This window comes from Callorhinchus milii, unplaced genomic scaffold, assembly GCF_018977255.1.
Source record: "Callorhinchus milii isolate IMCB2004 unplaced genomic scaffold, IMCB_Cmil_1.0 Scaffold2, whole genome shotgun sequence".
NCBI lineage: Eukaryota > Metazoa > Chordata > Chondrichthyes > Chimaeriformes > Callorhinchidae > Callorhinchus > Callorhinchus milii.
The window spans coordinates 15,102,190-15,118,081 of NW_024704743.1; the positions used below are offsets into that span (position 1 = coordinate 15,102,190).

The window sequence follows — 15,892 nt, forward strand, 5'->3', positions numbered from 1 at the left end:
ACCGGGTTTGCCAGAAAATTGTAGCCTTAAAGTCGCACCAAACACGAGACCCCAAAGTAGCACAATGTTATGTATCGCCACCTGTGGGATAGCAGACTGGTCAAGTTAGGTTAGTGCTTTATGAAACAGTGAAAGGGAAAGTTCTTGAAGGGGAAAGAAAACTTTGGCAGATTTAAATGAAAACCGTTATTTCGCGCACAATGCAACAAAAACCCGCCCAATTGGGGGCGTGAACCCGCCCAATGTAGCCAAACATTGCTGTGGTAGGACGTCAGACCAGGACCGCACTTTGTTTTGCAGAAGCCGCCTGTGTGTGTGTGCGTGCTCGAGAGCGAGCGGCGTGCGTGCCGTGCGTGCGTGCGTACGTAGGTCGGTCGGTGGCCTCGACCCAGTCTGTCGCTGCGTCAACGCGCAGTGAGCGCCGCTCGCTCGTGGGTAGCGGAGCCGGGACTGAGAGCGAGTGGTAACGGCGGGGATTTCTCCTCCTCTCTTTCTCTCACACACACACACACGTTCCTCTCCTTTTGTTTTGGACGGCGAATTACCACAGCGACACATACACACAGTCAGTCAGTAAAGGGAAGGAGTTTGCCGGAACTTACTGTGGCGGCGACGGCGGTTTGTGCGTGTGTCTGTGTCACCGGGACTCGGCGCCAGTCTGGAAGAGTCTGGAAGGAGTGTGAAGAGGAAGAGGGGAGAGAGCCAGAGGCCTGGAGCCCAGTCCGGCGGGGGCGACGTTTGGAGCCGTAGCCGGGAAGGGTTAGGAGGGGGAACCCCCGCGGTGACTGTCACTGCCCCTCCCCGGCCTCCCGGGAGGTGCTGGTAAACTTTGAGGAGAGTCGTCTCGCCGAGCCCCGGGGGGGGGGGGGGGACGGGGGACATGGAGCCCGAGCACAGTCTGGAGTACTTCTTGGAGCAGGTGGCGCAGAAGGACGTTAGTCGGCGGCTGCAGGTCGGCCAGGAGCTGATCGATTACCTGAGCGACCCGGACAGGTCCAGCGACGTGGAGCACGACCAGAAGCGGGCTCTGGAGGGCATCGTGGACGAGGTGGCCTGCTGGGTCAACTCCAGCAACTTCAAGGTAAAGTGACCCTGAGAGCCGGGGCCAGCCCGATGCTATCTACCGTCCGGCTTTCTGCAGGCAGGGGGGCTGGTGATGGGGTGTGTGTGGGAGGGAGGGCTGGTGATGGGGTGTGTGTGGGAGGGAGGGCTGGTGATGGGGTGTGTGTGGGAGGGAGGGCTGGTGATGGGGGTGTGTGTGGGGGGGGGGGCTGGTGATGGGGTGTGTGTGGGAGGGGGGCTGGTGATGGGGTGTGTGTGGGGGGGGGCTGGTGATGGGGTGTGTGTGTGGGAGGGAGGGCTGGTGATGGGTGTGTGTGTGGGAGGAAGGGCTGGTGATGGGGTGTGTGTGTGGGAGGGCTGGTGATGGGGTGTGTGTGGAGGAGGGCTGGTGATGGGGTGTGTGTGGGGGTGAGGGCTGGTGAGGGGGGTGTGTGGGGGGTGGGAGGAAGGGCTGGTGATGGGGTGTGTGTGTGGGGGGGGGGAGGGCTGGTGATGGGGTGTGTGTGTGGGAGGGGGGGCTGGTGATGGGGTGTGTGTGGGGTGGGGGAGGGCTGGTGATGGGGTGTGTGTGTGGGAGGGCTGGTGATGGGGTGTGTGTGTGGGAGGGCTGGTGATGGGGTGTGTGTGGGAGGGCTGGTGATGGGGTGTGTGTGGGAGGGAGGGCTGGTGATGGGGTGTGTGTGTGGGGGGGGGGAGGGCTGGTGATGGGGTGTGTGTGTGGGGTGGGGAGGGCTGGTGATGGGGTGTGTGTGTGGGAGGGCTGGTGATGGGGTGTGTGTGTGGGAGGGGGGGCTGGTGATGGGGTGTGTGTGGGAGGGCTGGTGATGGGGTGTGTGTGGGAGGGCTGGTGATGGGGTGTGTGTGGGAGGAAGGGCTGGTGATGGGGTGGGAGGGCTCTCTCACACACACCATCCCCGGCAGTCCTACCTGCAGATTGATACTGTCGCTGGCGGGTAGGCACTGCTTACCTGTGGGATCAGCCCCTTCTCCCTCCCCCTCAACGTGCATCGTTGTAAATATTTTCATTTTCAACACGTGAATCAGTCACCAGCTGCGATTGCGGTCGCAACATGAAATTCCCGAGATTCAGCCAACAAATCTGGGAAATCCCTGAAGGCTGTTGGGCATACTTGTCCACGCTTGGTGCGAGCAAGTCCATGGGAGTAACAACTGGGGGTTTCTTCGCTGTACTTCCTGCGGCGTTTTCTCTTTTTTTAAAAAAAAAGGTTTCCACTGTGTCTGGGATGATGGAGCGTTTTTTTCTGGTGCTTGTTATCACTGCTGCCGTATCACCTCTAACCCCCGACACAGTCCAGATTTCTGTCTGCTTTTAACAGCGATGTTTAAAATGCTGCATTATGTGAATTTGAAATAGATCTTCGTTTGGTTCCTTCATCAAACACTACACTGTACTGCCAGGTTCATTAACTCTCTCTGGAGAGCTGCGTAAGACTATTTTGGCAACCTGGTTAGTGGAAGGTGGGGTCGGATAAATCGTCTCATAACAGCCTGGGTGTGTCCACAGAAAATGATGCGGGTGGGGAGAACAAATCCAACAGCTAAACTAGTTACAACTACGTTTCGTCCACAATTATATATTCTGTGAAGCGCTTTGAGACGTCTCGAAGACTTTTGATATTGTGTGATAAGTCGCTTTATCAGGTGCGAGGATTATTATTACAACATGATTCCCCATCTCCAGGCCCCGAATGGTGATTTCTTTTCTTCGTATGCCATTATTTTAAGAAATAGAATGTTTTCATGTAGTTGCAGCTCGTTCCTTAATATGGTTAAATTGATTTTTCCACCAAATGATTTTTTTTACAAAACGTATTCATCAGATGTCTTTCTTATCTTACAAAAATGAAACAAAAAAAAGTCCAAGGGAGTTTTCCTTGATCACGGGTCCTTGAACCAATTTTCTCCCACCAAAATTATGTCTCACAACTTGCAGTCGACAAGAAAGATACAAATGGCTACATGTTTCTAAGTGTGTAATTCAAATGTTACAGAAATGACAATCATCTGTGCAATGGGCAGATATGATCTTGTACCAAGTTGAAATTGCACTGAAAGACTTGCTAAAGTTGAACAATTCATCAACTTTTTAATCAAAAGTTTTTCATAAGCTTTATCAACATTATTGTCTGAATGACAATGAATATGTACTTTTGCTATAAAGGTCGAAATGCTGATTATTTGTCCTTTGCTATGTTAAGTTCAATATTTGTTGATTAGTGTTGAATATTGTTCAATATTTAGTGTTTGATGTGGCATTTGTCCCATCTGCCTTGCAGTTGGGTGAAATGGAAGCAGTGCTTTCTCACAAGGATGCATAGCTTTAATGGATTGTAGTGAGAGACACCTAAAGAAGACAAAACTTGGGTGGTTGAGTTTTTACTTGAACCTCTCCGTTGTTTAGCTTCATAATACTGTTGAGCCCTCAGATGCTACCTGCGTGAAGGGTGCTGGATAACTGTTATACTTGTGCGTGGAATTCAAAAGTCTTCATTGCCATCTTCATAAATGTGTCCTTTATAATAATCTTTGCATGCTTACCCCCCACTCCACCACCTCCTGCCTCCGCTCAGATGGCTCTGGTCTCCTGTTCGTCCCTCGCCCCCTCCATCGATGACTGCTTTCAGCCATTACGCCCCGAAGCTCTGGAACTCCCTCAATCCCTCTGCCTTGCCCTCTCCCCACTTTCAAATCCCACCTAAAGACCTTGCTTTTTGATCTTGCTTACAGTCACCTCCCCTCTCCCCCTGGCTCGGGTCAGACTCTACCACTGACAAGTGCTCCGGGATGCTACCCGAGTGAAGGCCACTATATAAATGCAAGTTGTTGTTGTTATCACTTCAACATGTCAAAGCGCTTCACAAGATTTATTGTAGTTTAGTGACTGCACTGCAGGTGAAAGCGACAGCCAATTTGTACACAACAGTGACCCACAAATGGCCAAGAAGTGAATGAGTAATTTCATCTGGGGGGTGGTTGGCCAGGGCACTGTGAGAAATTCCTTCTCTTTTTGAACAGTGATGTGGGATATTTAACATCCACCTGAACTGGCAACAAGACTTTGGTTTAATGTCTCGTATGAAGCACAGTATCTCTGACAATGCAGTACTAACTCAGCACCGCCCTGGATTGTCAGCCTGGACTGTAGATTCAAAGTCATGATGTACGCTCAATGGCATGAGTGAGCCAGGCTGAGGCCTACGTGCTGATGATGCTTGCACATCAGAGTTGTAATGGCTGTTTAAAGTTAAGTGCACATTAAATCGAAGGTGAAAAAACTCTGTGCAGCAGTGATGGTTTCAGATTTGATTTTGTCCATTTGTAGTCTGTTTAATTTTTAATATGGAATTAGTCTATAGTCAAATGCACTTTAGAATTGAGGTTTCCATATTTACTAATGGACATTTGTCCAAAGTAATCAATTTATTGCATACCACATTGTGTGTTAGTCTGGCCTAGTTGGTAACACTCTTGCCTCTGATTCTGAAGGTTGTGGGTTCAAGCCCCACTTCTCAGCTTTGAACTGGTGTGACACTCTGTTCAGGTGGATATTAAACATTGCAATCTTGCTTTGATTGGTGGTGTGGGGAGGGGGGGAGAGCTTGAAGATCATTGGACAAGGAATTCTGCACATGCAGTATTACATTGTATATATGTTCCTGTTTTAAGTAGTTTGTGATGGAAGGGAAGGAAAAGCATTAAGCTGTACATTTCAGTCATGGTGTCATAAAAACAGCACTGAATTCATACTCAAGGTGCTGCATTGAGTATCAAATGTCCTTTCATTCAATTAGTGCATGAAGTTCAAATTAGAACCGGAGTACATGATGTCATCCCCTAACAAAGCAATGACCTCAAGAGAGAGAGTCCTGAAAGAGAGGATGCAATTGCATAATTGCATAGTTCCAAATAGCAAAATTTTAGAGGGAAAAGAAGCAATCTTTTGGGAAAATATTAATCTGTTAATTGTATTAATTGTATGTGACGAGAAGTGAAATAGGATATTTGGTGATTATGAATTGGGTTTTATCTGGAAACTGGTGCAACACAGTTGGCCTTCTGACTTAGGTGGAAACAATGTGCGGAAGGGTTCTCTGAAGGAAAACATGGTAAAATTTGTGGTCATTGAATTAAAGCTGCATATACTTTGGATGAAACAGAGTTGTGTTTCTTTTAGTGTCTTAAAGCTCAGCAGTTCAATATTAAAATTACATTGCAAGAATGCATTGGAACCAGATTTGCACACTGCTCTTTGGATGAGTAATATCGATATTGCCTGAAAGTAGTTCTTGCATAGTAGCAGAATTGAGCTTTAATTCTTTCCTTCTGAGATTAATGTGGTCAAAACATGAATTTTTTAAAAAATTGGGCATTTAATTCACAACTGTTTGTTGGACATTGCTGTGCGCAGTTGGCTGCTGCATTTCACTCACAAAATACACAATCAATTCACTTTGCAATATATTCTGTGAAGCAGTTTGAGACGTCTCAATGATGTGATAAGGTGATATTATAAAATGCAAGGATTATTATTGTAGTGAATTAAGGTGGAATGATTAACTGGTTTCAAATATTTAAATGACAAAACAATTGTGACTAACATATACAGCCAGTCATGTCGCAGGTTTCTGGGAATTCCATAATTGCTCTGTAGCTTCAAGATCCTCATCCTCACCTACAAGGCCATTCACGGCCTTGCTCCCTCCTACCTCTCCAACCTACTATCCCCCTACCTACCTGCCCGTACCCTCCGTTCCTCTGGCTCTGGTCTGCTCCACGTCCCCCGCCCAACGCCCTACCATCGGTGGTCGGCCTTCAGCCTCTCAGCCCCCAAGCTCTGGAACTCCATCCCCAGTGCCTTCGTCTTGCTTCCTCCCTTTCCTCCTTCAAGGCCGGTCTCAAAACCTTTCTCTTTGACCGTGCCTTCAGCTCCCCTCTCGACTCTCTTCCCCCTCCTTGCTCCCTCCCTTCCCTCACCCTAACCATTTCCCCCCTCCTCGCTCCCTCCCTTCCCTCCCCTCACCCTGACCATTTCCCCCCTGCTCGGGTCATGACCCAACTGTGCAGCGCCTTGGGACGTCCTCCTGACGTGAAAGGCGCTTTATAAATGGAATCTTGTTGTTGTTGTTGTTGTAGGTATACTAGGTATTGCAAATTTTCAGGTTCTTAAACCCTGAGATACAACAGGGTATAAGTAGAATCAGGAATTTGTGTTCCGCCCATGCTGCAGATTTCTTCTGCTTACAGAAACTTAGTCATCTGGATGAACTTTCATTACTATAATTTGATACTGAATTTTGTGCTGAGAACTTTCAAAAATATACATCAGATCATGGACCAGTAGGTCTCAGGCTAAAATGAGCATTATTTTTATATACTACATAAAGAATGATCATAAGAAAGTTAAAACCAAAACAATAGACAAAATACTACGCAAAACAATTTAGTCCTGAACTAGATAAACAGCAAAATACTTAACTTCCAACTTTACATGGAACAGAACTTTACTTCTAAGAAATACAGTTTTAGTAAATGAAAGTGTTTCTTCCAGCTTGTACAAAAGACTACAAAGTATTTTCCCTTCAAAATGGACGGGATACATTTTACGTACTCACGGATGGTTATTTAACGGTTTGGATGAACATTGTGTTCTATTACATAGTGCCTACTGTACTAATCATTTTACAAAACTGTGCTGGCTGTTTGGTAGAATGGCCTGTACTGGCCGAATGTCTGAATTGTCCTAAGTTACAAAGTGTCAGATGTATAACTTCTACTTTTTCCTCTGATGTCCTTCCTTTTTCCTGCTCCATCAAACCACCAATCAAAGCAAAGGAGGGCATCCAGCTGTTTGAAAGCGGTACAATTTAAAATGTTAACGAATGCATACAATAAGGGCACCATCATTCAAGTTAAATCTGATGACATGTCAGTTAATAAAACCTACCTCTAGGAAGTTATCAACGCCATCTCCTGCGGGGTTCTTCAGGGCTCTGTCCTTGGTCCCCTCCTCGTCAACAGCTATATGCTCTCTCTTGGTGACATCATCTGCAGACATGGGGTCAACTTCCACATGTATGCGGATGATACCCAACTCTCTCTCTCTGCTTCCACCCTTGACAACAGGACTACTGCTGACCTGACAGAATGTCTGTCAGACATCAAGTCATGGATGAGAGGTAACTTTCTTCAGTTGAACGTCAACAAGACTGAGGCTCTCCTGATTGGTTCCCATCAGCACCACCACACCTCAGGCGCTGACAGTATCACCATCCATGGTTGCACACTCCACCTCACTAAGCCAGTCCGGAACCTTAAGGTCTTGTTTGACCCTCAACTATCTTTTCTACCTCACATCGCATCCGCATCATCGCCCGGCTCCGACATTGTCTCACACCGCAGGCCGCTGAAACTCTCATACGTGCTTTCATTACATCGAGGCTCGACTATGTGAAATCACTGCTTGTTGGCCTCCCCAACTCCTCCCTCCACAGGCTGCAGATCATCCAGAACTCTGAAGCCTGTGTCCTCTCCCGCACTAGGCTCCGCGACTCTATCACCCCCATCCTTGCCCAACTGCACTTGATACAGTTCAAGATCCTGGTCCTCGCCTTCAAAGCCCTCCACAGTCTTGCTCCCCCCTACCACTCTGACCTCCTAACCCCCACCACCCTGTTTGCTCCCTCCGTTCAGCAGGCTCTGGCCTGCTTGCCCCATGTCCATTCTCCGTACACAAGGCCAAATATCTCAACTGAAGGACATCATTGCTATAAGGCTCCAAAGTAATTTTACAATCTGTGGTAACTTCCAATCTGCTAGGACCTTTCTTTCATCCAGACAAGTTTTGAGAGTATTCAGTTCTTTTGAGGACATATTCTTCTCATATTTTTCTCTCTTACCCTACCCCTCTCAGCTGAGAAGGTTGAACTTCAAACAGCGATCAGTGGAACTCGAAGCCAGAATACTGGAGACATCCCATCTCAAGCAGAACAACTTTAGATTGCTGGAGTCACATACGGTTGAACCAGTTTTGTTATTGCTGCCTTCACTGTTTGCTTGGAGGTTAAAAGGCGGATATCAACAGTGGAATGTGTAATGCCATTGTATCGGTGATGGAAGCCTGGTAGAACCTTTAGCTGAACTGAAATAACATCAGAGGAAGCTGGAAGAAAAAGCAATGTCATTTGTTTTCCAGCCACAGCAAGAGGCCTTCTTGAGTTATTTATGTATTGGGCCAATTGGTTAAAGGCTTAACCAAACTTTCTGTATAAAAGTATCAGTTCCTCGATTTGAGTGTTCTTTGTGCAAGAGTAGGCATAACTCAAACTCAGAATGATGGGTACTTTAAACCAATATAAGATTCCAGCAGAAGCTTTTAAATCATTTACATGCTTCAGAATTGGAAGTGCCTAATGGTTGCTGTGCCATGTTAAGTAGAGCCGTGGAGTCCTGTAGCTCAGTGGTTAGAGCACTCGCTTTGCAAGTGAGAGACCTGAGTTCAATTCCAGGCAGGTCAGGGCGAAACCTTGGGCAAGTTTCGTTACTCCACACAGAGCCTAATAATAATCCCTCCAAAAAACAAAAACAATAATAAATTGGTCATTTTCAATCCACGACTGTTTGTGGGACATTGCTGTGCGCAATTGGCTGCCGCGTTCGCCCTCAAATATACAGTCAATTCACTTTACAGTATATTCTGTGAAGCGCTTTGGGACGTCCTCCCGACGTGAAAAGCGCTATATCAAATGCAAGGATTATTATTATTATTATTATTGTTATTAAGTATTGAAAGCTTTCAACTTGTTGAGTTTGCAAACAAAATTCTGTTGGAGAAATGTTCTCATTCCAGCATGATCGAAAGCGTCAGTTACTTACTCGTACGTTTAAATAGCATGACTGGATGTCAGGCTTACTCTGCAGCATATAAGGGGCACAAGTACGGATGAGGTTCTAGCATATCTAAGAACTGTAGTATCAAAGTAATTGATATATGTAATTGTATTCTTACAGTCAATGTTCAGGAAGTAACTTGGAAGATGGTTGATATGAAGGGTGTGCTTTACCCAAACACTTGGGCTTAAATTTGCTCGTCAGGTCCTGTCTTTGGAGGAGAGGAAGAAATTGGCTGGTTTTATAGTGACTTGATCTACACTGGTTTTGCAGTGTTCCAAGCCCTATGTTTATATTGAGATTGCAATCAGGGATCCAATAAAAATTAATGGTTAGAATTGTAATTATGTTTTTTTGGATACTTTTTTAAAGTGTTGTTGTTGAACCATGACGAATAATATAACTTGCATTTATATAGCACAATAAAAAACAATCTTGAAGCAATTCACAAAACAAGATCAATTATAAGTCCAATTTAATTAGTTACCATTGCTAGCACCAAGTTGAATGTCTTCCTCAGTATCTCAATGCTGGAGAGCTGAATTGGCAGCAGTGGAGATGAACGATTATTCAATATGCAACAAGCATCAGCTTTCTTGTCGTGACTTATTGACTTTAATGATCCGTTGTGCCCCTCTTATTGGAATAAAGAATTTTAACATACAAATATTTAAGCATTGAGAAAACAAAGTTCTTACAACTACCCTTTTTGTAGCTGTTGAATTTTTAATAAACTTTTGAACGTTTTGCTTTGCCAGCAAGCAGGCAAACACTTGTTTTTGTTGAGGCTTGTGACTAAATAGGCATACCAAAGCCATGTTCCTCTTGTGGGAACAGGTATTTGGGAGTAGAACAACTGTTTTTATTTTGCTACTTTTTATAACTGGAGATTCAAGATAGTGATGCCTGAAAACAATGTGGCAAGAAAACAATTACATGACACAACAAGCCTTAGGCATGAAAATACTTTTAGTGTTTGGAATGATGCTTATCTCTCTTCTAGCCCACAGACCGTCTCGTGTGGCGTTCCTCAGGGCTCTGTTCTTGGTCCCCTCCGCTTCAACATCTATGGTGACATCATCCGCAGACATGGGGTCAACTTCCACATGTATGCGGATTATGCCCAACTCTACCTCTCTGCCTCCACCCTTGACTCCAGAACTACTGCTGTGTTGACAGAATGTCTGTCAGACATCAAGTCCTGGATGAGAGCTAACTTTCTAGTTGAACGTCAACAAGACCGAGGCTGTCCTGTGGCTTCTGTCAGCGTCTCCACACCTCAGGCGCTGACAGTATCACTGTCCATGGTTGCACACTCCACCTTGTTAAGCCAGTCCGGAGGCTTGGGGTCTTGTTTGACCCTCAACTATCCTTTCTATTCCACATTTGCGCCATGAGCCGATCTGCCTTCCCCCACCTCCGCAACGTCGCCCGGCTCCGCCACTGTCTCACACTGCAGGCCACCGAGACCCTCATACATGCATTCATTACATTGAGGCTCGACTATGCAAACTCACTGCTTGTCGGCCTCTCCAAATCCTCCCTCCACATGCTGCAGATTATCCAGAACTCTGCAGCCCATGTCCTTCCCACACTGGCTCCACGACCCTATCACCCCCATCTTTGCCCAAATCCACTGGCTTCCCATCACACAGAGGATACAGTTCAAGATCCTGGTCCTCACCTTCAAAGCCCTCCATGGTCTTGCTCCCCTCTATCTCTCCGACCTCCTAACCCCCTACCACCCTGTTCACTCCCTCGACTCAGCGGGCTCTGGCCTGCTTCTCGTCCCCCGCCTTGCTCGCTCCACTATCGGCGGGCGGACCTTTCTCCACTCTGCCCCACCCTCTGGAACTCCATCCCGCAGTCTCTCCGTCTCGCTCCCTCCCTCGCCACCTTCAAGACCCACCTCAAGACCCTCCTCTTCGACCGTGCTTTCAATCTCCCTGCTTCCTCCCCTGCCCTTCCCCCTCCCTCATCCCGAACCTCAGTTCAGGTCCGAAACTCTGTCTGTCCAGAGCCTTGGGATGTCCTCCCGACGTGAAAGGCGCTATATAAATGTAATTTTCTTGTTGTTGTTGTATCAAATCACAAATACATGATAATTATCTCTACAGTATTTGTAAGAGAACATTTTCATATCTCCATTGAAACTGGCGTATTGGATGGCTATCATTTACATGGACTTGTAGAGTCTGATAAAGTTATACACACCAGACTTTTAAAGAATCATAGAACTTTACAGCACTGGAGGAGACTATTCAGTGCCTCAAGTCTGCATTGTCTCTCAGAGCAAGCTGTCTATTCAAGCCTGCTGCCCTGTCCTATCCCCATAACCCTTCCGCATCCCAACAGCTCTGTGTGAAAATACTTCTCCTTAGCCCTCCTTTCCTTCTTCAGTATATCTATATCGTCTTGTCACTGGCTCCACTTCCTGAGATAATGGTAAAATAGCTAGTTGGATTAAAAAGGTGATAAGCAATTGAAAGCAACAACAATAAATTACAATTGTATGGCGCCTTTCACGTCAGGAGGAAGTCCCAATGTAATTTGTTGTTGCAGAAAGTTATGATCAATAGCCATGGAGAGAGAAATTTCCTTCTGCGAGAATCTGGTCTTGGCTGTTCACAATATTCAAGTGATTTACAAATGAGAGCTTCTTGTAATATATCATTTACTGAAGAAGTCAATCTGTATGAAAAGATGACTAATAGCAGAATAAATAGCATTTCCAAAGATCTGGACCAATTAAATAGATGGGCCAAGGTGTTGCAGATGGATTTTAATGTAGATAAATATAAGTTAATGCCCATTAAAATAAATTGTAGTTCAAAAACTAAGTGGTATCCATTAGCAGATTTGGAAAAGGGTGTCTCTATGATTATTGATCATTCGCGAAAGGATTTCAGTCAATGTAAAGCTGGTGTCAACAACGCTAATCAAATATTTGTAAGAGAACAATTGGGCTACATTTTGAGATATTTGACGTTAAGAAAGATTTTTTAAAAAAAAACAAAGGGATGATTAGGATAAGTATTTGCTTGATACCGTTGGTATCAATTGGAGACTAAATTACTGGTTTTCACGGTTTCTCTTTACGGAATTGACTATTTCAAAGGTTGATTGGTTGCTAAATTTATGATGTTTTTAGGAGAAATAATCCTGAACACATTAGCAGATCAACAGTTTCATTTTAAAAATGTTTTAATAATTCTTTAATTCTGTATGCCTTTTATGTTACAACTTTATTAATGTCTACAGCTTGATCAAATCATTCATAGCTCTATTATTTGCTTCTTAGTCCGTCTGGCAGCTGGGTATTTTGATGGAACAATCTTGTGGAATGGGAGGGAAGGGAAATGATCTCATTCAGCTTGCTGCACTCAATACTTACCTCATACTTGCTGATCAAGGACGACCAGACTGGCTGTTCAGTAATCCTTGGTCATTTCGGAAATAAGGAAGCACATGTGAGGGAACAAAATACAGAACCTGATGAAGTGGTCTCTGAAAATCTTCTCAAATATATGCGTCATCTTTATTTTAGAATTCAAATCTCAATATTTCCTAAAATCTTATCTACATTACAATAAAATGTAACAAAATATGGGTACTTTGCCAGAATGCTTATTAAAATGATGCTTGTGAACATACTTGCATTAATGTGGTTTAAATCTTATTTTGTACGTTAATCTTTAGAGCAGTAAATGTCTACTTTTTCCCCCAAATATGTAATGACTTTCAGTGTTAAGGAACTAATGAAATTATGTTGCTTTTATTGGATGTAGTGGCTCCTACAGTCATCCTTTAAACTCAAAAGTGAAGTGTTACTGATAATAGAGAAGGTTATGAACAGTTAGTAAACTTCAAAAGGAATGATAGTGTGCAATAAAATAGTTGTAAATATTTATCTGGACACAGATTTATCCTTCTGTGATGATTCCTTTTTCCCCCTCTGCTGGGTATTGCATAGCTCTGTGGACTGTAAATATAACTGTGGAGTCCTGTAGCTCAGTGGTTAAGAGCACTTGCCGTGCAAGCGAGACACCTGGGTTTAATTCCAGGCAGGTCAGGGCGAAACCTTGGGCAAGTTTCCTTACTCCACACGCCTAATAATAATCCCTCCAAAACAAAATAATAAATTGGTCATTTTCAATCCACGACTGTTTGTGAGACACTGCTGTGAGCAATTGGCTGCCGAGTTTCGCCCACAAATATACGGTCAATTCACTTTACAGCAAAATCTGAAGCGATTTAAGATGTCTAGAGGTGCTATATCAAATCATAGAATTGTACAGCACAAAAAGAGGCCATTTGACCCATCGAGTCTGTGCCGGCTCTTTGAAAAGAGCTCTTTGAAATGCAAGGATTATTATTATTATTTGTTGTAACTGGTTCTCAACTAAACTCCTTGTGGAGTCCTGTAGCTCAGTGGTTAGAGCACTCGCTTTGCAAGCGAGAGACCTGAGTTCAATTCCAGGCAGGTCAGGGCGAAACCTTGGGCAAGTTTCCTTACTCCACACGCCTAATAATAATACCTCCAAAAACAATAATAAATTGGTCATTTTCAATCCACGACTGTTTGTGGGACACTGTTGTGCGCAATTGGCTGCCGCGTTCGCCCACAAATATACAGTCAATTCACTTTACAGTGTGTTCTGTGAAGCGCTTTGCGACCTCCTCCCGACGTAAAAAGCGCTATATCAAATGCAAGGATTATTATTATTGTGTTTAGAACATTGTACTGTCCAAAAATATCCCAGGAAAAATCCAAATTAAACAAAAGTCAGAGAGTCTCAACCTGACGCAGTTGGTAGCACATTTTCTTCTGAATCACAAGGTGGTGGATTCAAGCTTTATGTTTGAGATTTTGAACTTGGGTTGTCTAGGCTGACACTCTTCAGTGCAGGGCTGGGGGTGTATTGCATTATCAGAGGTGCCGTACATCGGATGAGATGTTAAACTGAGGTCCTGTTTCTTTAGGTGGACGTTAAAGATCCCATGGGAAGGGAGTTTCTCCCGTTGTGCTGGCCAATAATCCCTGAAACAAAGTTAGTCATTTGCTTCATGGCTGTTTGTGGGACACTGCTGTGTGCCGAAGGGTTGCTGCATTTGCCTACAAATACGAAGTCACTACAATTTACAGTAAATTCTGGGAAGCCCTTTGAGGCAACTTGACAACATGAAATGCAAGATTTATTATTATTTATGAATAATAATCTTTAGTTGTTTGAAAGCCCCCATTTTTAAAGTTTCTAAATGACTGAAAAGATTTAGACATCAATTTTAAGAGTTCAAATTTAAAATTCTTACCTGGATAAGAAAGCACATGAGGCAGCAATGATACTTGCTATTTATCTATCTGGATATACACGTTGAATGTTTTTTTTGTTATCTATTTACCCAGTGATGCATACAATAGATGAGAGTACTTCCCCATGTTTGCAGGAACTCTGAATCAACTGCACTGTAAACAAATAACCCTTTTACTTCTTTGTTCCAAAGCTGCAGTGCAACGCATTGAGCTGGTTGCAAACTTTTACAGATTTTTAACTTTTCTAGATTTAACACTTCTAGATTTTCAACAGATGGGAGCAATTTTATGTTTTACAAATTACGTCATTATGCTAATATGAGTAAATTATATCATTGTATTAAAAGTGTGACTGGTTTGATAGATAAGTGAATGTGTTCTACTTGCTTTGATAGGAACCCCGTATAGCTTTTTTTTAATCAGTCTTGTCAGTAATCGTGTGTATTTTGCTTTTGTTTAATACTGCCTCTAATTTTCTGTAGCTCAATCACTTCCATCATATACATGTACTGTAGCACTATGCATTCATCCTGTAGCTCTTAACTGTGGTATGCTCTGAATCAGAAAATTGAGGCCATTATTACCAGTCTAATCTAATCAAATACAGGAAATGTTTGGACATATGTAGCTAATATGCAGTGAATATTGATGCCACATCAATAGAGCAGGTTAAATAGGTTAAATTGTTCTACCATAGATCTTAACATTCTGAGTCCTGACAAAGGGATGTTGACAAATTTTAAACCCAAGGTTGGTGTTTGAGATGAAAGTGCAATTTATCCCTTTTTGCTTTTCGAACCTTTTTAAAAAGTCAAAATGTACAACCTTTTGTAATGACCTTGCAGGCCAGATGTACTACCAGAATGTTTAGGTCTGTGCGGACATTATCTTATTTGTGCCTTTTAGACATACAGTAATGGCTGCAATGAACCCTTGTACAGTATGTCAGGAAACCATGCTCTCTCATGAGTACTTACAGTGGCTACTGGGACATTGGTAGATTCTGGGAGACATAACATAACATGTAGGAGCAGGAGTAGGCCATTCGGCCCTTCGAGCCTGCCCCGCCATTCAATCATGGCTGATCTTCTAATCTAATTCCAGCTAATAACCTGACCCTGCCTCATCCCCATATCCCTTAATACCTTAATGGGGTTTGACTTAACATTTTTTGTATGCACTAATCTTTTAGCCACTATGTAACCATTTCTGATATTTTGTTTGAGGCATCTGTTGGGGTACCCTGTTATGACATCCTTCAATACACTCTGACTCGTTTATAAGGTTATTACAGGCTTCCACATGTAAAAATCTAGAACAGTATGCCACCATATTCCTATACGTCAGAAATTTTCGTGCTGCATCACCATGTAACTAATTCATTGAAGTATACCTCAATCTTCAAACATAACCACAATCTTCTGTTTCATTTTTATTATCTCCACTTGTTGAATACTGTAAATTTAATGTTCTTAGGATAAGAACAAATGTTACAGTAGGAAATTTCAAATTTGCTAATTTTTTCTGTGATTCCAGTTGTACATTATTTGGGAATTATTGCACTAAATTGACTACATTAGGAACAATGTGAAATGTTTGGGCACTGAA

General features: G+C 43.8%; 1 protein-coding gene across 13 annotated transcripts in view; it reads left to right on the forward strand.

Annotated features, from left to right (window-relative positions):
• The first annotated feature begins 437 nt into the window (after positions 1–437).
• clasp2 (cytoplasmic linker associated protein 2) overlaps positions 438–15,892 on the forward strand; it is a 173,301-nt gene continuing 157,846 nt past the window's right edge. For all 13 annotated transcript variants that reach the window (XM_042332202.1, XM_042332203.1, XM_042332204.1 and 10 more), the window contains exon 1: positions 438–1,081. In XM_042332202.1, the coding sequence (XP_042188136.1) occupies positions 881–1,081 (201 nt within the window). In that variant the 5' untranslated portion in view covers positions 438–880. The remainder of the gene's footprint in view (positions 1,082–15,892) is intronic.